At 27.9% G+C, this 19,990-nt stretch overlaps 1 protein-coding gene across 1 annotated transcript in view; it reads right to left on the bottom strand.

The window, feature by feature from the left end:
* Nucleotides 1-19,990, bottom strand: part of LOC116774328 (glutaredoxin domain-containing cysteine-rich protein CG31559-like) — a 44,225-nt gene that overhangs the window by 3,954 nt on the left and 20,281 nt on the right. The window contains exon 3 of the mRNA XM_032667029.2: nt 6,902-7,135. Coding sequence (XP_032522920.1) covers nt 6,902-7,135 — 234 coding nt within the window. The remainder of the gene's footprint in view (nt 1-6,901; nt 7,136-19,990) is intronic.

Raw genomic sequence — 19,990 nt, forward strand, 5'->3', positions numbered from 1 at the left:
TTTTATAAGATTCAATTTACAAAAACGTCCGATGCCTGTAACTGTTTACTAAATTACTTATTATTTAAAATATTTGTAGGGACGAATTACTCGGAAACGCAAATCAATATATATTATATAGTTTAAATAAACGGAAATCACGTCGGCAGTATCAAAAAATCTGTGTATTATTCATACATGTGTTATTTATCTGTGACATTAAATAACATTCTCCTTTAGACGTGTGTGATTCTGTGAGATATTTACTTCAATATATCAGCTTTAACACTGAATATTGAATCTATACAAGATTATGGTGTTGTTAAGTAATTCCAATTTCACGATATAAACGGTTGACTTTCGGGTATATTGAAATACTTAACAAGTCTAGTGTGATGAGGTTTGAATTTAATGTAATTGATAAATATTAATATAAGACTATTTTGTAAACGGACTATATTGAAAACTATGAACAAATCATTGAAATTAAAGTTTTTAAACGACGAATGATGTTTCTTTATATATTTTGTTAAGAAGTACATCACTAGAGAAAAATCATGAGATCGGTAAATCCAAAATTAATAAATAATAAATTCATTCACATTTTTTATGTCACAGTATGTGGAAATATTTTTAATCAAATTAAAAGTATAAAATATTCATTATTGGTTAAATTCTTAAAAGTGTATAAAATTCACCTGTAATAAGAACAATGAAATATATATGTACAATTAAATTAATTACTGTCATTATGTATTTTGCGTACTAATGATCCCTTTAATGGCCTTCACTCGTGCAAGCCTTCTGTAAACTATGAAATTCGCTAATTAAATTTATTTATCCTACCATAATAACAATGATATGTAGGAATTTCTAGATTTTATGGCTGTTGTAAAAATAAATCAAGGTGAATAAAATTTGGCGTTGATGTAGATCTATGAAACATTAAGGCTTTGAGCCATAATAAACTTCCGAGTCAGGCCATGAGTAATGTATGATAAAGGAAAAGCAAAATCAAAAGTTTGCAAAAATGGATTGATGTATTGAGAAAAATTTAATATTTTTTTAAAGAATATATTATATATAATGAGATCTAAGATTTTCGCGAGTATTCATTTAAATGAAACTAGTATTATTCGGATTTACTTCGCGGATTTTATTATTTAAAAACTACATAATCCCGACGTTTTGGTTACTTTGCAGCAACCGTGATCACGGGCAGACGAGGTGACCTCGGGATTATGTAGTTTTTAAATAATAAAATCCGCGTAGTAAATCCGAATAATACTAGTTTCATTTATATTATATGTAATAATTAATAATAGCGCCTAGTATGTATGAGCTCATGATTGATGCATTGCCAGCTAATAGCAGTTTGACATAAATTTTAACTAAGGATGGGGTTTATGCTTAAGATGCAGGTAAGTAATATGATTATACTGAGAGACGTGCTACACATATATATACATAATGTTATTGTCTGTTTGTCGTAACAGTACTTAAAGCATATGTCGTATGCAGGTATACACGAAAACTGCCTTTTTAAATAATCAGAACAAAAAAACAATCAAATAATTATTTTATAAAATGTATGTAATTTTTACAAAACGATATGCTCAGAAACTTTTTACATTTTAATGAGATCTAGACTTTCGCGAGTTTTTTTCATTTAAATTCTTACATTTTATTTTTTCACTGTGATACATTGCGAATGATAACATTTATGTACTTTCCATTAATATATAAATATATAAGTACCTGTGTAAAAAAGACAACGTAACAAATAAAATCGACTATGACAGACGTTTATATTTTATTTTATATAATTTGCTTGTAAGCTCTCGTTAAAGTACTTCTTTAAGACTAAACAATGTAATTAGTCTTAGATTAACTAAATTGTAATTAAGCTATAACAAAGCCTCCTATTCGTCTAGAGATTTTTACTAGAGATGTTTTATATCACGTTAAAACGAAAAATAAGGACGTAGATGTTAAAGTCTCGGAAATATTGTGTTTCAAAGCTTCTAAGAAAATTTCTAGTATAAAGTTTTAAAAATTTTATACCTTTTTATACCTTACAAATAATATTAATATAAAACAAGTTTGAAACCTTTGAAATTAACGTAAAAAATAATAGACGTTTAATGGTTTAAAAACAAAAAAATCGTAAATAATGCATACTAACTTTGGGGTCCCATGATTATGTTGTTGTATTTTAGGAAGTAATATTGAGCTTGTACTTGAATTCAATTACCTTAAGTGGAATATAAAGCAGATAAATATACTCGTATTTGTAAGAAAACGTAATATATAATTTCTATTTAGAATGCTTATTTCACCGGCTGGAGTGATGTCACGATAGCTAAATTGTTAAAACAACTGGAATGCCATATTTTGGAGGTTACAGGTGCGGTTCCCGTTCGTGACCATTATTTTTAATTTATATTTTCTCTTTGAATTTTAAATTGAATTCAGCACTCTTTTAGTATCGAGAGCGATTGTGTCTAAAATTGTTTAAACAAGCCCATATTTCCTTTACATATCAAACTTATCTAGACAATTTACATATTCAATTTATATGATTACATATGTTTTTGTTTGTTTTTCTTAATAAGTGTAAGAAATTTAACAAAATATTACGAAGCTCACATTGTAGATAGTATAAGGATTTTGAAAAACATGGTAAAGATAAACACAAAACGAGTCCAGTGGTAAAGGAAATAGCTTACACTTTTTGCACATTTCACTTTGAGATGCGACACACGTCCGATGATGTTTATAATAGCTTTCATATTGCAAAGGATGCACTTTAATTTATTGGCATAAGATCTAATTTCGTATGAACGCCCCACGTCCTTCCGGTGACCATTAGAGAATTGCATCGACAAACGTGTCGTGCTTTCATAAACTGCTTTCGTTTAAAGATATCTAACAATTATGTTATTAGGGCCTGATTAACAACTAATTATGTTTGATTATAATCAATACATACTGCTGGGAATGGGAGGTGAGCGTTAGGTTTATCAGCCAATTAATAAACGTTTCAGTTGTATTAATGTTTCAAATTATGCAATTTCGTTTTGATTCCCAATGGCGTTATGAATTTTGCTATAAACATGTTTATTTTATAATCAGTTTAAAATATAATAGTAATTTCTAATCGTAAAAATTTGTCCCTTTTTTGATATAATATTTATAAGACTTCCATAATAAAATCAAATGAATAAACGAATGAGAAAAAAGTGTGACGTATTTTTTTAACGTAACTAGTAATAGGAACTACACACGTATAAATGTATAAAATAAATAACAAATAAGCGAACGGTATAAAACAATATGACATTTTAATGTTTAAATATCTATATGTTTGACAAGAAAATATTACTATCATTTCTAATAATACTTATAAAGATTTTACATAACACACACACACACACACACACACACACATATATATATATATATATATATATATATATATAATGAAATCGAAATAATAAAACAAAATGAAGAACAAGAAAAGATTATTGCGTGAGAGAAAACTATTCATCTCTGCAACATCATAACCTGGCTTCACCTGATACATTTTCATTCTTCCACAGAATTGTCTCATTTAAATTCAACACACGTCACTGTCAGTCTATCCGTCGTACGTAATTTCTAACCGTTCCATATAATGTAATTTACTCTATTCAGTAATCTATGGCCCATTGGAACTGTTACGAATAAATTTCATTAAAAAAAACTTAACACAGCTAGAAAGAATGGAAATAAAATAAAAATTTATATCAAAAATGTAATTTGTTTGCCTCAAAGCAAATTGTATTTCATACAAAGTTATTGAAATCTAATGACATTTTAAACATATTAATGTATTATGAATTTATGTACAATCTTGTATATATTTAAGACATTTTCATTTTATTCTTTACTAGTCTACTATATGTACTGATGTTATTTGAAAAAAACTTTCAAACCAGTGGCATGAGATGGAAGACGAGTGAATGCATGAAAAATGATAATGCATGAAATAAAAACAATCCTTAAGAAACATTTGTAAGAAAACAAAGCAATAAAGCTAAAATAGTTTTATAAGTGGGATAACCGATCAACAGGTGAGAAAATTGCCATAATTTTGTAATATGATCCTATGTATTATAATGACTATAGTTAATCATGTTATGAAAGTTATATTAAAACATTTTCAAGTATACAGAATCAAATAATTCTACAGTAGAAATTATATCAATACTATCTCTGTTTGTGCATGAGAACATGTATGAGTGTTAGTTCAGTGTGTATCGATTCAGAGTTAAGTATTTTAGATCCCACTCTAAAAATGATAGCAGTACAAAGGTTAAGAGTATCTCGTTTGAACTGTACGTAGAAAACTATTGTTATTCCAATATTGTTGTCCGGAACTCCTTATGGTGAATGCACACGCTTTATAATGCATAATAGAAAAATGTTATACATTAAATATATTTTTTGTATGTTAACACGATAAATGTTAAGGGGAGGACGAACTGGAGAAGTATCTTATCTTTCCAACAAATTTCAAGGAAGCGTGTGGCTATGGAATGTTGGTGGGATCTAGCGTTTGATATAGGGTTGGCCGTTTATATATAATTAAAATAAATAAAATCCAATATGTACTATGTTTATATATGTTTTATATGACACGTCTATTCTTTACCAAATAAGATTGAATGTAATAAATGAAATATATACAAAATAATTACCTATGTTATGTGACAACCCTACCAAGTTGTAGCTAAGTGTGAAATAGTTTTATCAGATGGTTGCAACGGATTAATGTTACTTCATATATAAATTGGATATATATTATTTAATTATATACATATATATAAATAAAATTATCTTGTTTCATATCTGCAGTTTATTTATACAGAACAATATAGTGCAGTCACGATTTAAAAATATTTATCGCTGAAAGGTAATTTAAATGTCAAGTTATAATAATGTAATAACAACCTTATCGTTAAAAAAATTGGGATAAAAATTGACTGGAATTTGCAGAGACTGGCACAAGCTGGTACTAAGGTTATAGTTTTGTAAATAAAAATACGAGTCTAGACAATAAGTGGGTCCTAGATCTACAAAATGAAAGTATAAAAATTTTAATGAAACTATGAAATGAAATGATATACTATGAAATATGTAACGGCTATATATATATATATATATATATATATATATATATATATATATATACATATAACACAGATATAATAGTTTGAAACATTTGGATTCTAGATTAGAAATAAATTTTACATTTGCACTTTGAAAACAAGGAATAAAGTAAAGACTTTTTGGAAAAAAATAAAGACGTACTTGTTTCTGTTATCTTATACAGCTTCATAATAGTTTTGATGTCATGATCACATTGATTTAAGATACAAAAATTATAATGTACATTTAATTTTATAGAATTAAGCTGTAATGTTCCGTTATACGTAATATAGGACGTATTGTATATAAATTTTTTTAGAGATTCAAAAACTACTATTAAAATAAAAAATATACAATCAATATAGGCGGATTGACGACTATCTTTGTTAGAAAAAAATATAAAACAAAGTTTTCTTAACCAGAGATATTGTTATATATATATTTTTTAATTATATACGAAATAAAAAAGATGATGGGATAGCATGTCCTAACGAATTACTTCAATTCATTAGCTAAAATGCTTTTAATCGTCATTGTGTTAATATTACTGAGTGTTGGGATCGCTCGCGAAAATAATATATATATATATATTACGTCTTTCTAAAGTGTATTTCATTTTTAATGAAATAAATATGACCATGTTAGCAATTCGCAGAAATTTCTCTAAAAATTTCACATTCAAAATCAAATTGTAATTAACGTTAACTAGACAAAGTGTTTCAGCACACTGAAAGCCTGTTAAGCGCTCACAATCTAGTTTCGACATAGAAAGCCCATACAAGATCAATTTAATTACTTATTTGTTTGCTATATCTACTGAATTTTGTAAAGAATTAAAGCGTTCTTTTTATTATCAATGTGTGAGCAAAATATTGTATTAAATGATATCTCAATGAAAGCAAACATAAAATATGTTTCTTATGTATACGATATCACGCTTAAAGGTTTTTTAGTTGGGTCACAAACACGGTACCTAAAGGAAAGTAATAAAAGCAACCCGGTTATAAAAAAAAATATAGATTTACTGAGCCCGGAAACTTAGCAGACTTCACCAGGCTAAAGTTTTAACTTTCATCGTGTGGTAATGTAATTTTCCGCTAAAAAATACCTATTTCGTTTAATGAAATTTTCATTTTATGTTAAGTGTTTACTAAAAACTTGTGTAAAATTTTTGAGCATTAGAACGTAACATCGAGCCTTTGTGAAATGAAATTTAAGTTTATAGAAAATATGCTAATATTTTACATTCAATGGACATATTAAGTCCTTTTTGAATTTAAATATGAAGCCGATGCTTTCACGTTCCTTTCAACATACATGTAGATTTTATTATTCCTTTTTGACACATCAATAAAAATTCCGAAAAGAGTGATTTAGTTTACTTTTTGTGTGTTAATTACAATAGTCTTTTGTCTCAACTTTGAAGGGGCATAATTGGTAAATGTGGCATAATATGACATAAAAATTGTGTTATTTGGCATAATTTATACCCTTAAACATATCTTCGTTCTCCTGATTATCCTAAGGTACTTGGGACTAGAAGTAACATTCTTTTACAGATAATTTTCAAAATATATATGTCATTTTAACAGTAGGAATTGCCTCCCTTTTAAAAAGTATACTTTCAACCAATCTTATATGGTTGGTGTACTCTTTTAAACTTTTTCAAATAGAAAAAAAAACACGAATATACTTTTTATATCTAAAAATTTATATATACGTTACATACCCCAACGTGCTGGCCATCAATGAACAGTTGAGGCACAAGTATTTCCTCGCTTCTCATCCTATCCCGGATCTCATCCTGGTACTCCGTGCTCATGAACACGTCTCGCTCCTCGTACTTCACCAGTAGGTTGCGGAGAATCTTCTTCACCAGCACGCATCTCTGGTAGGTGTTCCTCACGATACCCATTGTGGTAGTGTATAAAACCACCTTGCCGGCATCTTTTTCTTTGTAGCTCTGTTGAAATTTATTTATATCACAATTTTGTTAAACTATAATTATAAATGATATTTAGCCTCAAATCTTGACAATTTATCAGAATTAAATTATTATTATTACCAGATAGTTATTGTATATAAATTATTTATTCCTACGAAAGCCTTGAAAAAGCTATAAATATTTTAAACGGCCTTCGAGCATCCTGTTTTAACATATTTTTATATAAAAAAGGATAAACATAAATATATTGGCCAATAAAATAACCTATACGTTAGAGCTATAAAATTAAACAGCCTGATATGTAAATTAGTCGTAAAACAAGAAGCATACTGTAAGGCTGCTTGAAACTATGTCAATTTCAAGGATAATTGGCCGTTAAGAGTAAAATGACGGTATCCGACGCACCGCGGTTAATTGTGCATAAACGTCAGCTTATACAAATAGCTACTAATTACGGTATTAAAATCATTTCAAATAGTTTTATATAATATTTGCGTGTATATATTCTTATATGATTTATGAACATAGGAGGAATTTAGTGTTACAAAGCTTTTATCTATTAATTTATTCAAAATATTATATGAATTGTGACAGCTAGCGCCATCTATTTGAACTTTGCAGTACTACAGAGTCATCTCTGTTACCTATATACACGACTCGATCCCGTTTTGTCTAATCAAAAGATGGCGACTTTTGAAATTATAATTCTAATATCAATTTGAATTTATGTAAGTGGTATAAAATACGTGCTATGCTTAAACTTTGCTAAACAATTTAACATCCGTTACATTCATCAATTTCACAAAGGTATAAAAATATTTGAATTTAAACACTTAACACGCCTTTGTAAAAAGTGGGTCAATTTCACAGATTTGTCGTCAAACAGTGGACCGCAAATTTACACTTGTTGCGTGCATACTTTGCGTAATTTCCTTATTCTACTGTCACCTTAAGGCATTTGTTTGTAAATTTAGTATATCTCACTAGTATAATGTCAGACTCATTACAAATTACCAATGTCTGACCTTATTGCTAATAATGGTCTCAAGTTTTTTATTAATATTTAAGTGGCCGATATAACCTTTCAAATCTACTACTATTTAAGATTATATTTTTGTATTTTTCAATTATTTTCGTAATAAATTTTTCCTTCCCTGATAATCACGATTACTGCAAAGTATGATAATGTATATATATATAGTACATACATCATTATGAAAAATAATATCCTAGAATCCATGAATCACATTAAAAAATTGTTTGAATTGTTTTATATCTAGTTATATTATTATTTGACATTACCTATTAGGAAGTAAATATTCTTAAATTTCTTACATCGGTATACAAAAAAAAAAAGTTATGATTTAACTCAAGAAATTTTTCAGAAATGCATTAGTGACAATCTTTGATAACATCAATATAAAGTAGAAGAATTCTTTGTCTTATTAATGCAGGACTCCAGTATGTTCGTAAGATATCCGGAAATACTATGATATACCAATCCATGAATTTTTAATATATAATTCAACCGGAAAATTAGGTTTTGGATTTAAGATAATCAAGCCTTTCATGTCACGTTGATATAAATATTATAATGAGAATATTTTTAATTTATAATTTTATATTATAATAAATATTATAATGAGAATTTTTTATTATAACTTACCGTGGAATAGAGTGTTTTTAAAAGAAAATTTAAACCACTTAAATAAATATCACAATAAGTCCTAGTACCGGCATTATACAACGTTTTGTACAACCGACAGACGTTATTACGTGTGATGTTGATTGACGAACATTGATGTGATGTTTATTTAGAAATAAAACACGAAAGGTCAAACGATGAGTGTTATTTGATGGTAAAAATATAAGTGGGAATATCCAAAAGTCGAAAATGTTGTTTCTGTATAATTAATTCAAATTATGAATGTATTTTTTATAACTCTTAAAGTATATAAATATATTTATGTGTCATTTAATTTATTTAATAATTATAATGTATAATTTTAAATATAATTATATTAAATCAATAAATTTCAATTAAAATATAATGTCTTTACGAGGGTGAGTAACGAGTATAGAATTAAAACATCTATAACTTATTAACCTAGTAAAGATATAGTTTGAAAAACTTCTACGACTTGATTTGTTTTTGTAAAAATATAAATATTAAGAGTGACTAAAATGGAAAATATAAAATTATGTCAACTAGAATAGAAAGCGGAAAGAATTAAAGATTTATTTGAAGAATAAACATTTACATTAGTTTTTAATTTTACATCTCAATAGATTATGTATTGAGATAAATGTAGCGATTAATACAATCCAGGTTGTTTTTTGTTGGTTACTGATCTTCGTTAAGATATTTACGCTTCATTGAATTTTCAGCTTAGTTTTATCCACGCGGTATTTAAGAATGGTATGGACTGATTAGAATAACTGTGGTATGATTTTGCCTTCGCCTTTAATCTTATGAATATTTAAAATTAAGTCCTATTTTATCTGTTTTAAAAGGTTATTTTTCTCTACATAAACAATAAATTCAAGCATATTTCTTTACTCAGCCAACCTATTTTTCTATACGTATAGTATACTGTATATTTACTATTAATTATAATACATGTACACATACAAAGATTTTTTAAATTTCAAATAGACAGGTTAATTGGTAAGAGACGAAACCTCTCAGCATTCCATGGATTTACCGTGCGGGTGCCGTGTCCATCGCGTTGCAGGGACAGGTGCTTCAACAGTGCCTAGGACTTGCGACCCAGGTGTAGGTTAAGGGGCCCCTATCTAACGCGCTTTAAACGCTCACCTCCACTGTCCAAGCTCCTCTCTCTACCTAACCAAATATGAAACGAACCTGCTAGGGCTGCCTTCGACGCACGTTCCAAGAATGAACTGATGTTAGTTCTTGGCAGGCCTGAGTCTTTTAGCAGGTTGTAGAGAGATTTGGCTGTTATACCTCTCGCTACTACTTTTACCGCGTTTAAATTTACAACAAACATATTCTTAGTGAGTTGGTACTTAAGGTATTTAAAAACATGAAGACTGCCTATTTTGTGAAGTAATTGTTATTACTCCGATTTCGTCGGTATTTAAATTAGGTACTTTTTAAACTAAATTGATAACCAATTGCTGATAATTTTATGGCTTTAGAGTTCAAAATACTATATAATATTTTGGAAAAATTTAACTGAATTATTTACCCCAAATGTTGTGTCATCTAAATATGACACTGTAAAGTATTGTCATTTTGCGATTATTGGGTAAAAGAAATCATTTTCACTATTGAAAAAAATATAAATTTCGACGATATTGCTCATTGTTTAATTCAAAATCACTTAACAAGAGTATTCAGCATATTTGATACGTATCATAACATTGTATTTTCCGAAGAAACGGTTTTATTTTCAGTGTTACCCACATTTAAATTGGTTAACACTTCACTGTGTTTAATTTAGTCGCCGATAACCAAGACTTATAATATACACACAATACACATATAAACAATATATATATATATAACAAGGAACTACTAAATATAATAATTATTTTAAGCACTTAACTATCTGCTTCCTGTGACTTTAATGTTTTGCTATTAATTATATTTAAAATTAATGGGCTATAGTTATTAATAGTTTTGTCGGTGTAAATAATCCGCGTAACTTAGCTTTCGTTCATATGTATATTAGCTATGTTCATTCGTATTAATGTTTATATTTATGAAAGTGTGACCAGATAATGTGTGGGACATTTAGATGTGAGGTTGGCCTCGCAAATTTTTGTAATTCTAAATCGGAGGGGATTCATACCCATCATGTGTATACATATTTAGACGGCCGTTGAAAAGTTGTTAAGGATCGTTAAGAGTTACCACATTTTACATTTCACTTAAACATTACGAAATGTTTTAGACAAATTGCTTTGCGTATTGGTAATGGTTTTGAGTCTCTATGGCCTAATGAAGTAATGCATTGAAAGATGGCTTACAATTTTCTCGTATTAAGTTTTGTAATAGCATTGAAATTCAATGTGAATATATAATCAACTATGTATATTAAATGCACTATGATAGTGCATAATCATATTCTCGTCTTATTTACCTTAAACCCCAGTATTACGCACTTTTGTCTCTTACAAAAATTTATATAAGAAGGCGCACTTAAATAAAAACAGATCAGTATTACATCTTACAAAACCAACAGAGCCATTAAGCTTTCGTGGTTTGCCGAGTTAAGTTACTTGTTAACCGTAAAATGCATACAACCTAGTTGCTTCTAATCAATGTACGACAACTATGCCATTACTCGGAGTTACCTTTACACCGTCCGATACGACGAAATTATACTGTATCGTATCGTAACCAACTTGATATTTAGAAAGAAACGGTAACTACTTAGTTATTTATTTCTCAGTTTTGTTCTATTATAATTTAATTAAAGATAAATATATTAAAGAAAATCAAAGAAATTAATAGTCGCTGTAATGTTTCACTTTTAAAATATTTATTTACATTAAATAACATTTCTTTTATTACTTTTCAAATTTATGTGTTTTCTAAGATCAATAGATCGACAGAAATTACGTACTTAGGCAGTTAGTTATCATATCAGAAGGATTTTCATGAAAAAAAAAAAAGGTTTTTTAGCCGAAAAGACACATAAAGGTATAATCTGTAGATTTTATAACAAAGATTGAATAATATTTAATTAAAAGAATTAATAAGGCATACATTTTACAGCTTTATGAGATCGTATCGTTAGTTTTGAAAACGGCACTTTACAGTTATTTAAATTCACGTTTGCTTCACTTGTTATTCACAAATTACACTTCATCGACAAAAGATTTATAACAGTAGATGATATTGAAGTTTTTAATAGCTATAACATTACCTTAAAGATTTTTTTTCTGTACCTTTATATATTTTTTAAATGAGATGTATATTTTTTTTAGGTTAAGTAATAAATTCTTACCCTAATTAGAACCAATTGAAAAATAAATCTCTTTATATGAAACAAAAATAGATTTTGGTATTCGAAGTAAATTATGATTTTTGCGATCGATATTTGTGTGTGGATATTGTACCTAATTGTTACTAAATGTTTATACTAAATTGTTTAAGATTATAAAAAAAAAAACAATTTGAAAAAGGAAGATATGCATTAAAAGGACCTAAACCAAAGAGTTTTAGAAACAAGGTTTCATTTATTTAATAACGCTTTATATTTCTTGATTATGTTATTATTTTTTTTAACTTATATAACTTAATTTATTTTTCTCACATATCTACTCATACTTTTATTCTTTTAATATTAATTTTTAACGTATGTTCTAAATGTAAGTCGAAGCATAAACCACATAAATACTATTTGTATAATCTTTATTTTAAATTGTATATATTACACCTAGTGTATAATATATGTCAGGACACTGCGTTTTTCTTAATTCACACGTATGTGAGATCTTCGATATGTGGATGGTAGTTTAAGCGACATTTTCGTCAAACCGGTATCTCAGTCGCCTTACAAGGTCGAATACTTTATAGCCAGACGGCTACACTGATGATAGCTATTTATTACACGCTATCAGCACAGTGGGCCTCAATCCCAATCAGCTTGTAGTTATTTTGTGTTATGTTAAATTTGTATTACAGTTGGTTTAAAACAATTACATATTTATTAATCCAATAGACAAATTTTCGGTTTTTGTAAGAAATTACACGTGTATTTCTAGTCACGTGACTGGAAAGTGATTATAAGAATTCTATTTTTTTATATAGAGAAGAAAAAATATTATTTCGAAAATGTCGATACGTACGTTCAATACTTGTATGTAACAGAAATCGCATATCAATACCGTTTATATATATCGATAAATTATAAAAGCCTGCTCTAAGGTTGCATGGTAAATAGCGGTAATTTATTTATTAAATTATATTTATACATGATCTTGATAAACATAAAGCGCGAGAAACAGAACGGTGTCATTGTTAAGGTTTACTTGATATACTATTATTATATTAATTTTAGTAAGGACACGTTGACTTCCGTGTCCGAATAATATTGAGTAATTATTTGTTTTGTAAGCCTATACTTATTGTTTTGGTTTTGGTTGGTTGTACCACCTGAAGCCTTTTGTATGTATAATAGAAATGTGCATGTTATATTTTATATGTATATCTTCTTATTGATTTAATTTTAACGTTATATTAAAGGGTCATCGGTTTGCTTTGAGCTTGTCAAATAAGTATTAAAATACATAGAATAAAATTATTAATCAAGTAACATACAAACATGTCATTCCCACGCTTTCGAACTGATAGATTCTACGGAACCCTAATCAAGGTTCGTGATTGGAATACGTAAGTAATTAAAACAGCGAGTTTAAATATATATTATCTTTGCATAAAACGCAATAAAAAAATCGATTTTTTTTTACATCAAAATACAAAGTTACTAAGGGGGCAAGAAAAAAATTCTACCGATATTTATTAAGTGTTTTTCAACTTTATATTTATGTAACTGTCACATTTGACAGATAAGTCCAAGGAGTATAAATAAAACAGAAGCCTGCACTAGAATGCAAGGTGTCATGGCTGCCTTGAGCGCCCACAAATGAAAGATCTTATGATAGCATTGGAAATAACTTCTGCGTCTGCCTTATCTGCACCTGCAGTTTTAATTGTTTGCATATTTTAACAGCAGTTACTTTAACTCATAAATACTCATAAGACACTGTAACTGTCATCCACATATATGAAGAGATTTTTAGTGTATTAGTTAAAACATTTACATAGTAGACTTTTGTTTTTCTTGATTGTATGTTTGTATATTAAAAACTACATATTCCCGACATTTCGGTTACTTTGCAGCAATCGTGATCACGGGGAGACGAGATGTGATCACGGTTGCTGCAAAGTAACCAAAACATCGGGAGCATGTAGTGTTTAAATAATAAAATACGCTACTAAAATCCGAAAAATATTAGTTTCATTTAAATGAATACTCGCGAAAGTCTTAGATCTCATTATGTGTTTATATATCTTACATTTATATTGAATAAGGTAAGGACTACATAACATTTCGTGTGCTATCCGTAAATGGCGTTAATTTTGCGTGTCACAATCTCGACATTGAACCACATGTTTCCAACACCTGCTGTACGTGAATGAGATATCAAATATCTTGCGACAGAAGCGTAAAGCACCACTTTGTGTTGCTTTATTGATGTTTTTACCTTAATTCGGTTCGGATTTGGCACGCTGTCAGTTAATTTTGCACTATACCTTGGGCAGTATAATGATGCTGTACTAAATTTCTAAATGTAAATACAATTTCTTGCCTTAAGAACTAGTGCAATAAGTTGCTACCTGGATTAAGTACCCTAATAGCCTTAGGTTCGATTTTTATTTTGAATACAATCTCCACCTTAATTGTTTTACTGAAATATAATATAAGACTGCAATATAGTATAATGCTGTATAATAATATAATATAAGAGTGTTTTGCAAAGTTAAACTGAACTTAAATGATGCCGGCATCCAGAGCGGTACGCCAGAAAATTAAGAAATCGGTGGCGGTAGATGATAAATAACAGGACCAACTGACAGACATTCACATCTCGTCTGCCCGTTTTTTTTTAAATAATAAAAAACGTGTAGTAATCCGAATAATATTAATTTCATTTAAATGAATACTCGTGAAAGTCGTTAAACTGAAGTTTATTAATTTCAGCCTCGCTGTTTCGGAGATCAATGAGTACAAACATACAGATAAATGATTTTTTTAATACATCATAAAAGATTAGATATATTGAATGTACAAGATATTATTTGAACCGCTGCAAAGGAGTTTTAATAAAAGTTAATAATGTTTATATTTGTTTTGCTATATCACAAAATATGTCTTAAGTACTTAAGTCATATTAAGTTTCCATTTGTTACGGTGAAATAAATTTTGTCACTTATTATTATTTTGTATTCGCGACAAACGTAACAGTGGCACAACGAGATAATTTCTACGACAATACGCTTTGTTCGCTGTGAAATTTCACAATGCCAAATATGGAGTGGCATTCCTTATTTATTACTTGCAAACATGCTGACGTTTACGCGATAAATTTACAAAATATTTTACCAAATGTAGGTTGTTGGAGGTCATTTAACGCATTTTATTTCATAGTTATAACGTTAATGAACTTTCATGCTATTTGGATTGTCAAAGAAAAATATATTTTTTTTTATATTAATTTTCTTATGAAATTGTATTAATTTTTATCTTCTTATTTATTTGTCTACTTTCCTAAACTTAAACAGGTTAGGCAGATGAAACAGGTTTTTAGGACAACTACGGGTTTTTGTTCATTCTTAGTATCCGAAAAATTTAGTTTAATTTAAATGTGCAAACGTAAAATATATTAGAAATTAAACGAAAAGAAATCATGTTAGGTAGATATATATCTGGGTTCTTGTTTTTCGCAAAAAAAGTTCGTATGGCAAAAGCCTTTTTTTTATCGTTTTATTAAAATAATGAATTTATATCACAATTTTCCTTTCTTATTGTTTACGTAAAGCCTTATAAATTCTACCTTTTTCAGGAATCTGTACCTATTATAATTTTAATGTTTAAAAATTTATCTGTTTCTTAACTTATAATCTATTCATATTCTTTCACAGGCTCATCACAGCTGTGCATTAAAAATGTTATTTTATTTTTGTACATATAAATATAATTGTATAATTTTTTATTATACTTGTGTTTTATTTTCAAATATTCCGTGTCTTTTAAATTGTGACACAAAGAATAAAAATTAATTAAAAAGCAACAAAAACAAATCCGCAACTTGGTGAAGCCTTTTTTTATTTGGAATTATAATAATTGAGATATAAATTGTATTTTCAAAATTTTGACTTGTAAATTGTGAAAATATAGATTAAAAAAACAATAAAGTCTATATATAACTTCAGTTTACTATTAAAAGGTAAAAATTTCGATAGAATAGGTATAACCACCTAATTTAAGGTCTTTAAAATCACCGACGACCAATACACATAATATTCAACATTTTTGAGAACAGCTCAGACAGACTTTCACAAAACCGCATTATTTGAGGTTACTGCCACAACCTTAATACCTTCTTTATGTGTTTGAGGTAAGGGCAACTATATAAATATACAAACACACTTAAAATAATCGTTTCTTAAATTTATATCGATCTGTTCCAACTGATATCCAAAACCACTAATGTATCCGAGTTAAAGTTGTGGCTGGCAATAAAAAACCTGGATTATTTCAATGCAATACATTTAAATATAAAACCGCTTATGTATACTTAATATGGTAATGAAATATTATTCCTTAACTAAACATTTTTGTAGGGAATTGTTCATTTACTTTAATTATGCCAAAAAAAACCCAACGATTTATTCTTCAGTCTATAACGTTTATATTATATTATTTATACAGGATATGTCTACAATAGTTAAGCCTTCAGGTAAGGATTCAATCGGCCGGTTACATTCCACACAGTTGATACACTAAAGAAATATGTAAACAGACTTACTAAAGCTAACCTTCCGCGTTCCTCTTTACTATTACAAGCATAAAGTAACTAGCCAAGTATTTGTTTGTTATGGGTATATATTATGGGTTCTTTTGCGTCTTCTGTTGAATGTTTTATATCAAGAAATTATAGGTAACGAGATCTAAGACCTTCGAGAGTTTTATTCATTAAAATGAAATTAATGTTTTTCGGATATACTACGCGAGCAACCGTGATCACGGGCAGACGAGATGTCCGTGATCACGGCTGCTATAAAGTAACCGAAACGTCGGGATTATGTAGTATTAACAAAAAATAAAGCGAGCGTAGTATATCCGAAAAATATTTGTTTCATTTAAATTATAAGTAAGTATAACATAATAAAGTAGCACAAATAATCACACATTAAACAAGTTGTAAATTGTATTATTCCTTACGGTAGCACATATTTATAGTTTATTAAACTGTTATTTTATTTATGTGTTCCCTCGAAGTTTCAGAACAATTAATCTGATAGTAATCAAATATTTTATTAATTTTGGTGAAGAAGAATTTCTATTACCCGTGAATATTGATTGTTCTTAGTTTTTAATTATAGTTTTCTATAAACTAAAAGTATTTTATATTGATTTAAGTTAAGTGCTAGTTATAAATTAAAAAAATATTTCTGAAAATGAATGCATAAAAACAATAAAAAAATAGTTCCTCACAATTCTCAATCATTAGTAAAACGGTCTTACATCAGTAATCATAGCAGAAGTCGTTCTTAAGAGTGTGGATAACAATGGTTTAAGTCGTGGCTGTGCATTTTAATGAGAGATTTCCTTGTCCTTGTTTTGACTTTTGATTAAGGGAATATAAGAATATAGTGAAGTATTTACTGTCGCAGTAAGAAATTCTATTGCCAAAAATCGTGAAAGATTGTGGGAATGTAAAGACGTATGGATGTCTGCTGTCATTTCACGCATAAACTACTTAAAAGATTTTAATAAAAAGTTACACTAATGTACTTTATACATCAGAACAAGACATAAACATAATATATAAATCTTAAATGTTTACGATTGAAAAAAATAATTTAATAAAACATTTTTTTAACGTCTTATGTTATATATATATATATATATATATATATATATATATATATATATATATATACACACATACACGCACACACGTTTATAAAATTAAAATAATATCTCAGGGCGCATGAAAAATATGAAATAAAATCGATTAACATTTAAAATATATCTTTTGCAACCCTGACAAAATCTGCGGAACCCATCATGCTACCGTTACCTGTAATCTGCGCTTACCTGTAATGTCTGAATCTGACGATGCGTATCGTTTTGTGTTGTTATATAACGCAAGAAATAGAGAATATCTTTAACGATATTATATCTTAGTTATTATTCAATGTTCTAGGATACATATTGAGCTGTAAAAGTCAGAACAAAAACAATTTAAAAGACATGAACATAGAACATATATTTAAGTATTAATTGCTTTGGCTGAGCAATATTATTTTAGAAATATCATATTCAATGTTGGAACGTTAATTGTCAGTTTTAAGTACACATGTCAATAAATCGTTGTATAAAAAAGTAGTAAATCTTGATGATCTTTCTAAGAAGATTCACGTTATAAAAAAACAGTAAGCTAATTGCATTCGTAATTATTAATCGTGTCTCACGAAGAAATTTAAGTAGTGTGATAATAAAATTGAATTTAATTTGATTGAGAACTGTAGGTAATTTTAATCGTTTTATTTCTTAGTGTTTTAATTCAATACAGATTTTGATAAAATCAAATAAGGTTTTACAATCACGTGGTCCTCTTTTAATCCTGTCCGTAACTTATCCGTTTGTAACGTATTTCTTATTAAATTATTTAATTTAAATTACTTTACTATTAAAAATATAAATTAATATAACTGTTATGAAGCAAACGTAATAGTAAAAACCAATATATTTCCTTGATGAAACTGGGACAGGGTCGTAACTGGAACATTATTTTTTTTACTTTCTATTTCAAATGTATAATATTATAATATATGATACATTAGTCTGAAATTAAAACCAACGACCCGAACTAAGTGTGTATTAAGAGAAGAAATAATTAATAATATCTTCAAATTATATATCAAATATTTATATATTACGTGTTCATATTCCAAAATAAAAAAAAAAAATTACTTAAGCTTGCTATTAATTTCTAAGACATCATAAGATGTCTTAGAAATTAATAGCTGTGACATAAGTTTACGTATTACGTATGTTCAACGTACAATTATTACGTCATTGTTCTATGTTGTTAATTTTAAATTTAATTATTCACACTATACATTTTACAATGATTCATTATATATAATGTTTAACAGACAATTCAACTGCGTTTTCTACAGCTTTTGTTTAAGATCAAAAGAAAGCGGTATGATACGAGTTAATAAAGTCCTATTACATCAGAATTATTAAAAACTTTTGCGTTATTCAAAAAAGTTATATATTTCTGTATAAAACTGTTATGTTTAAGTCAGTAAGTTCGATTGGTTTTAACTGAACAAATATATTACGTACTTAGATAAAAATATTACGTACTTAGATAAAATATATTACGTACTTACATAAAATCAAAGCAGAATAATATTTAAAAAAAATTATCACAGCTATATTTCAGCTATATTTCCGGAACGATCCAATTTGTAATTTAATTTACATATACTTTCACTACGAATATAATTATAATAAATTATGAACAAAACAATATAACTAAATATAAATGTTTTTAATAAATTTGTTGTCAAGGAAACAGCTTGCGAGATACTTTTACCATTTTAAATTTAACTTACTCGATAGAGTCAACGCAAAATCGGACCTTGACCGAATAAAAAAAATAATTTACCTCCTAAACTTACAACATACTTAAAGTGAGATATAAAATATACACACGTTTTTTTAAATGAATCAATAGCGTTTGCAAATATTTCAATTACAAAATTGTAAGAGCAATTATTTTAATGTTTTTTTTTTTTTGTAATTGCGGATATTTCACGAGTGTTTTTATTAATAAGTGAATGTTTATTTATAATCAAGGTCGCAAGAATCATATTACACATTAGCATGACTTGCGTCCGCATTATTTAAGTCATTGTTTGAGTGATCTGTGCTTAGTGCGAATTAGCGTTAATCTAACCAGTTAATCTAACCAGTGGTTAGATTAAGGATAACTCGTACTAAGCACAACAACAAACAATGGTTCAATGTAAATTCGCAATATTTTTGATTTAAAAACGGGAAACAGACGATTTGGAGGTCGTTTATGCTAATT

Source organism: Danaus plexippus, chromosome 26 (genome assembly GCF_018135715.1).
Source record: "Danaus plexippus chromosome 26, MEX_DaPlex, whole genome shotgun sequence".
Lineage (NCBI taxonomy): Eukaryota > Metazoa > Arthropoda > Insecta > Lepidoptera > Nymphalidae > Danaus > Danaus plexippus.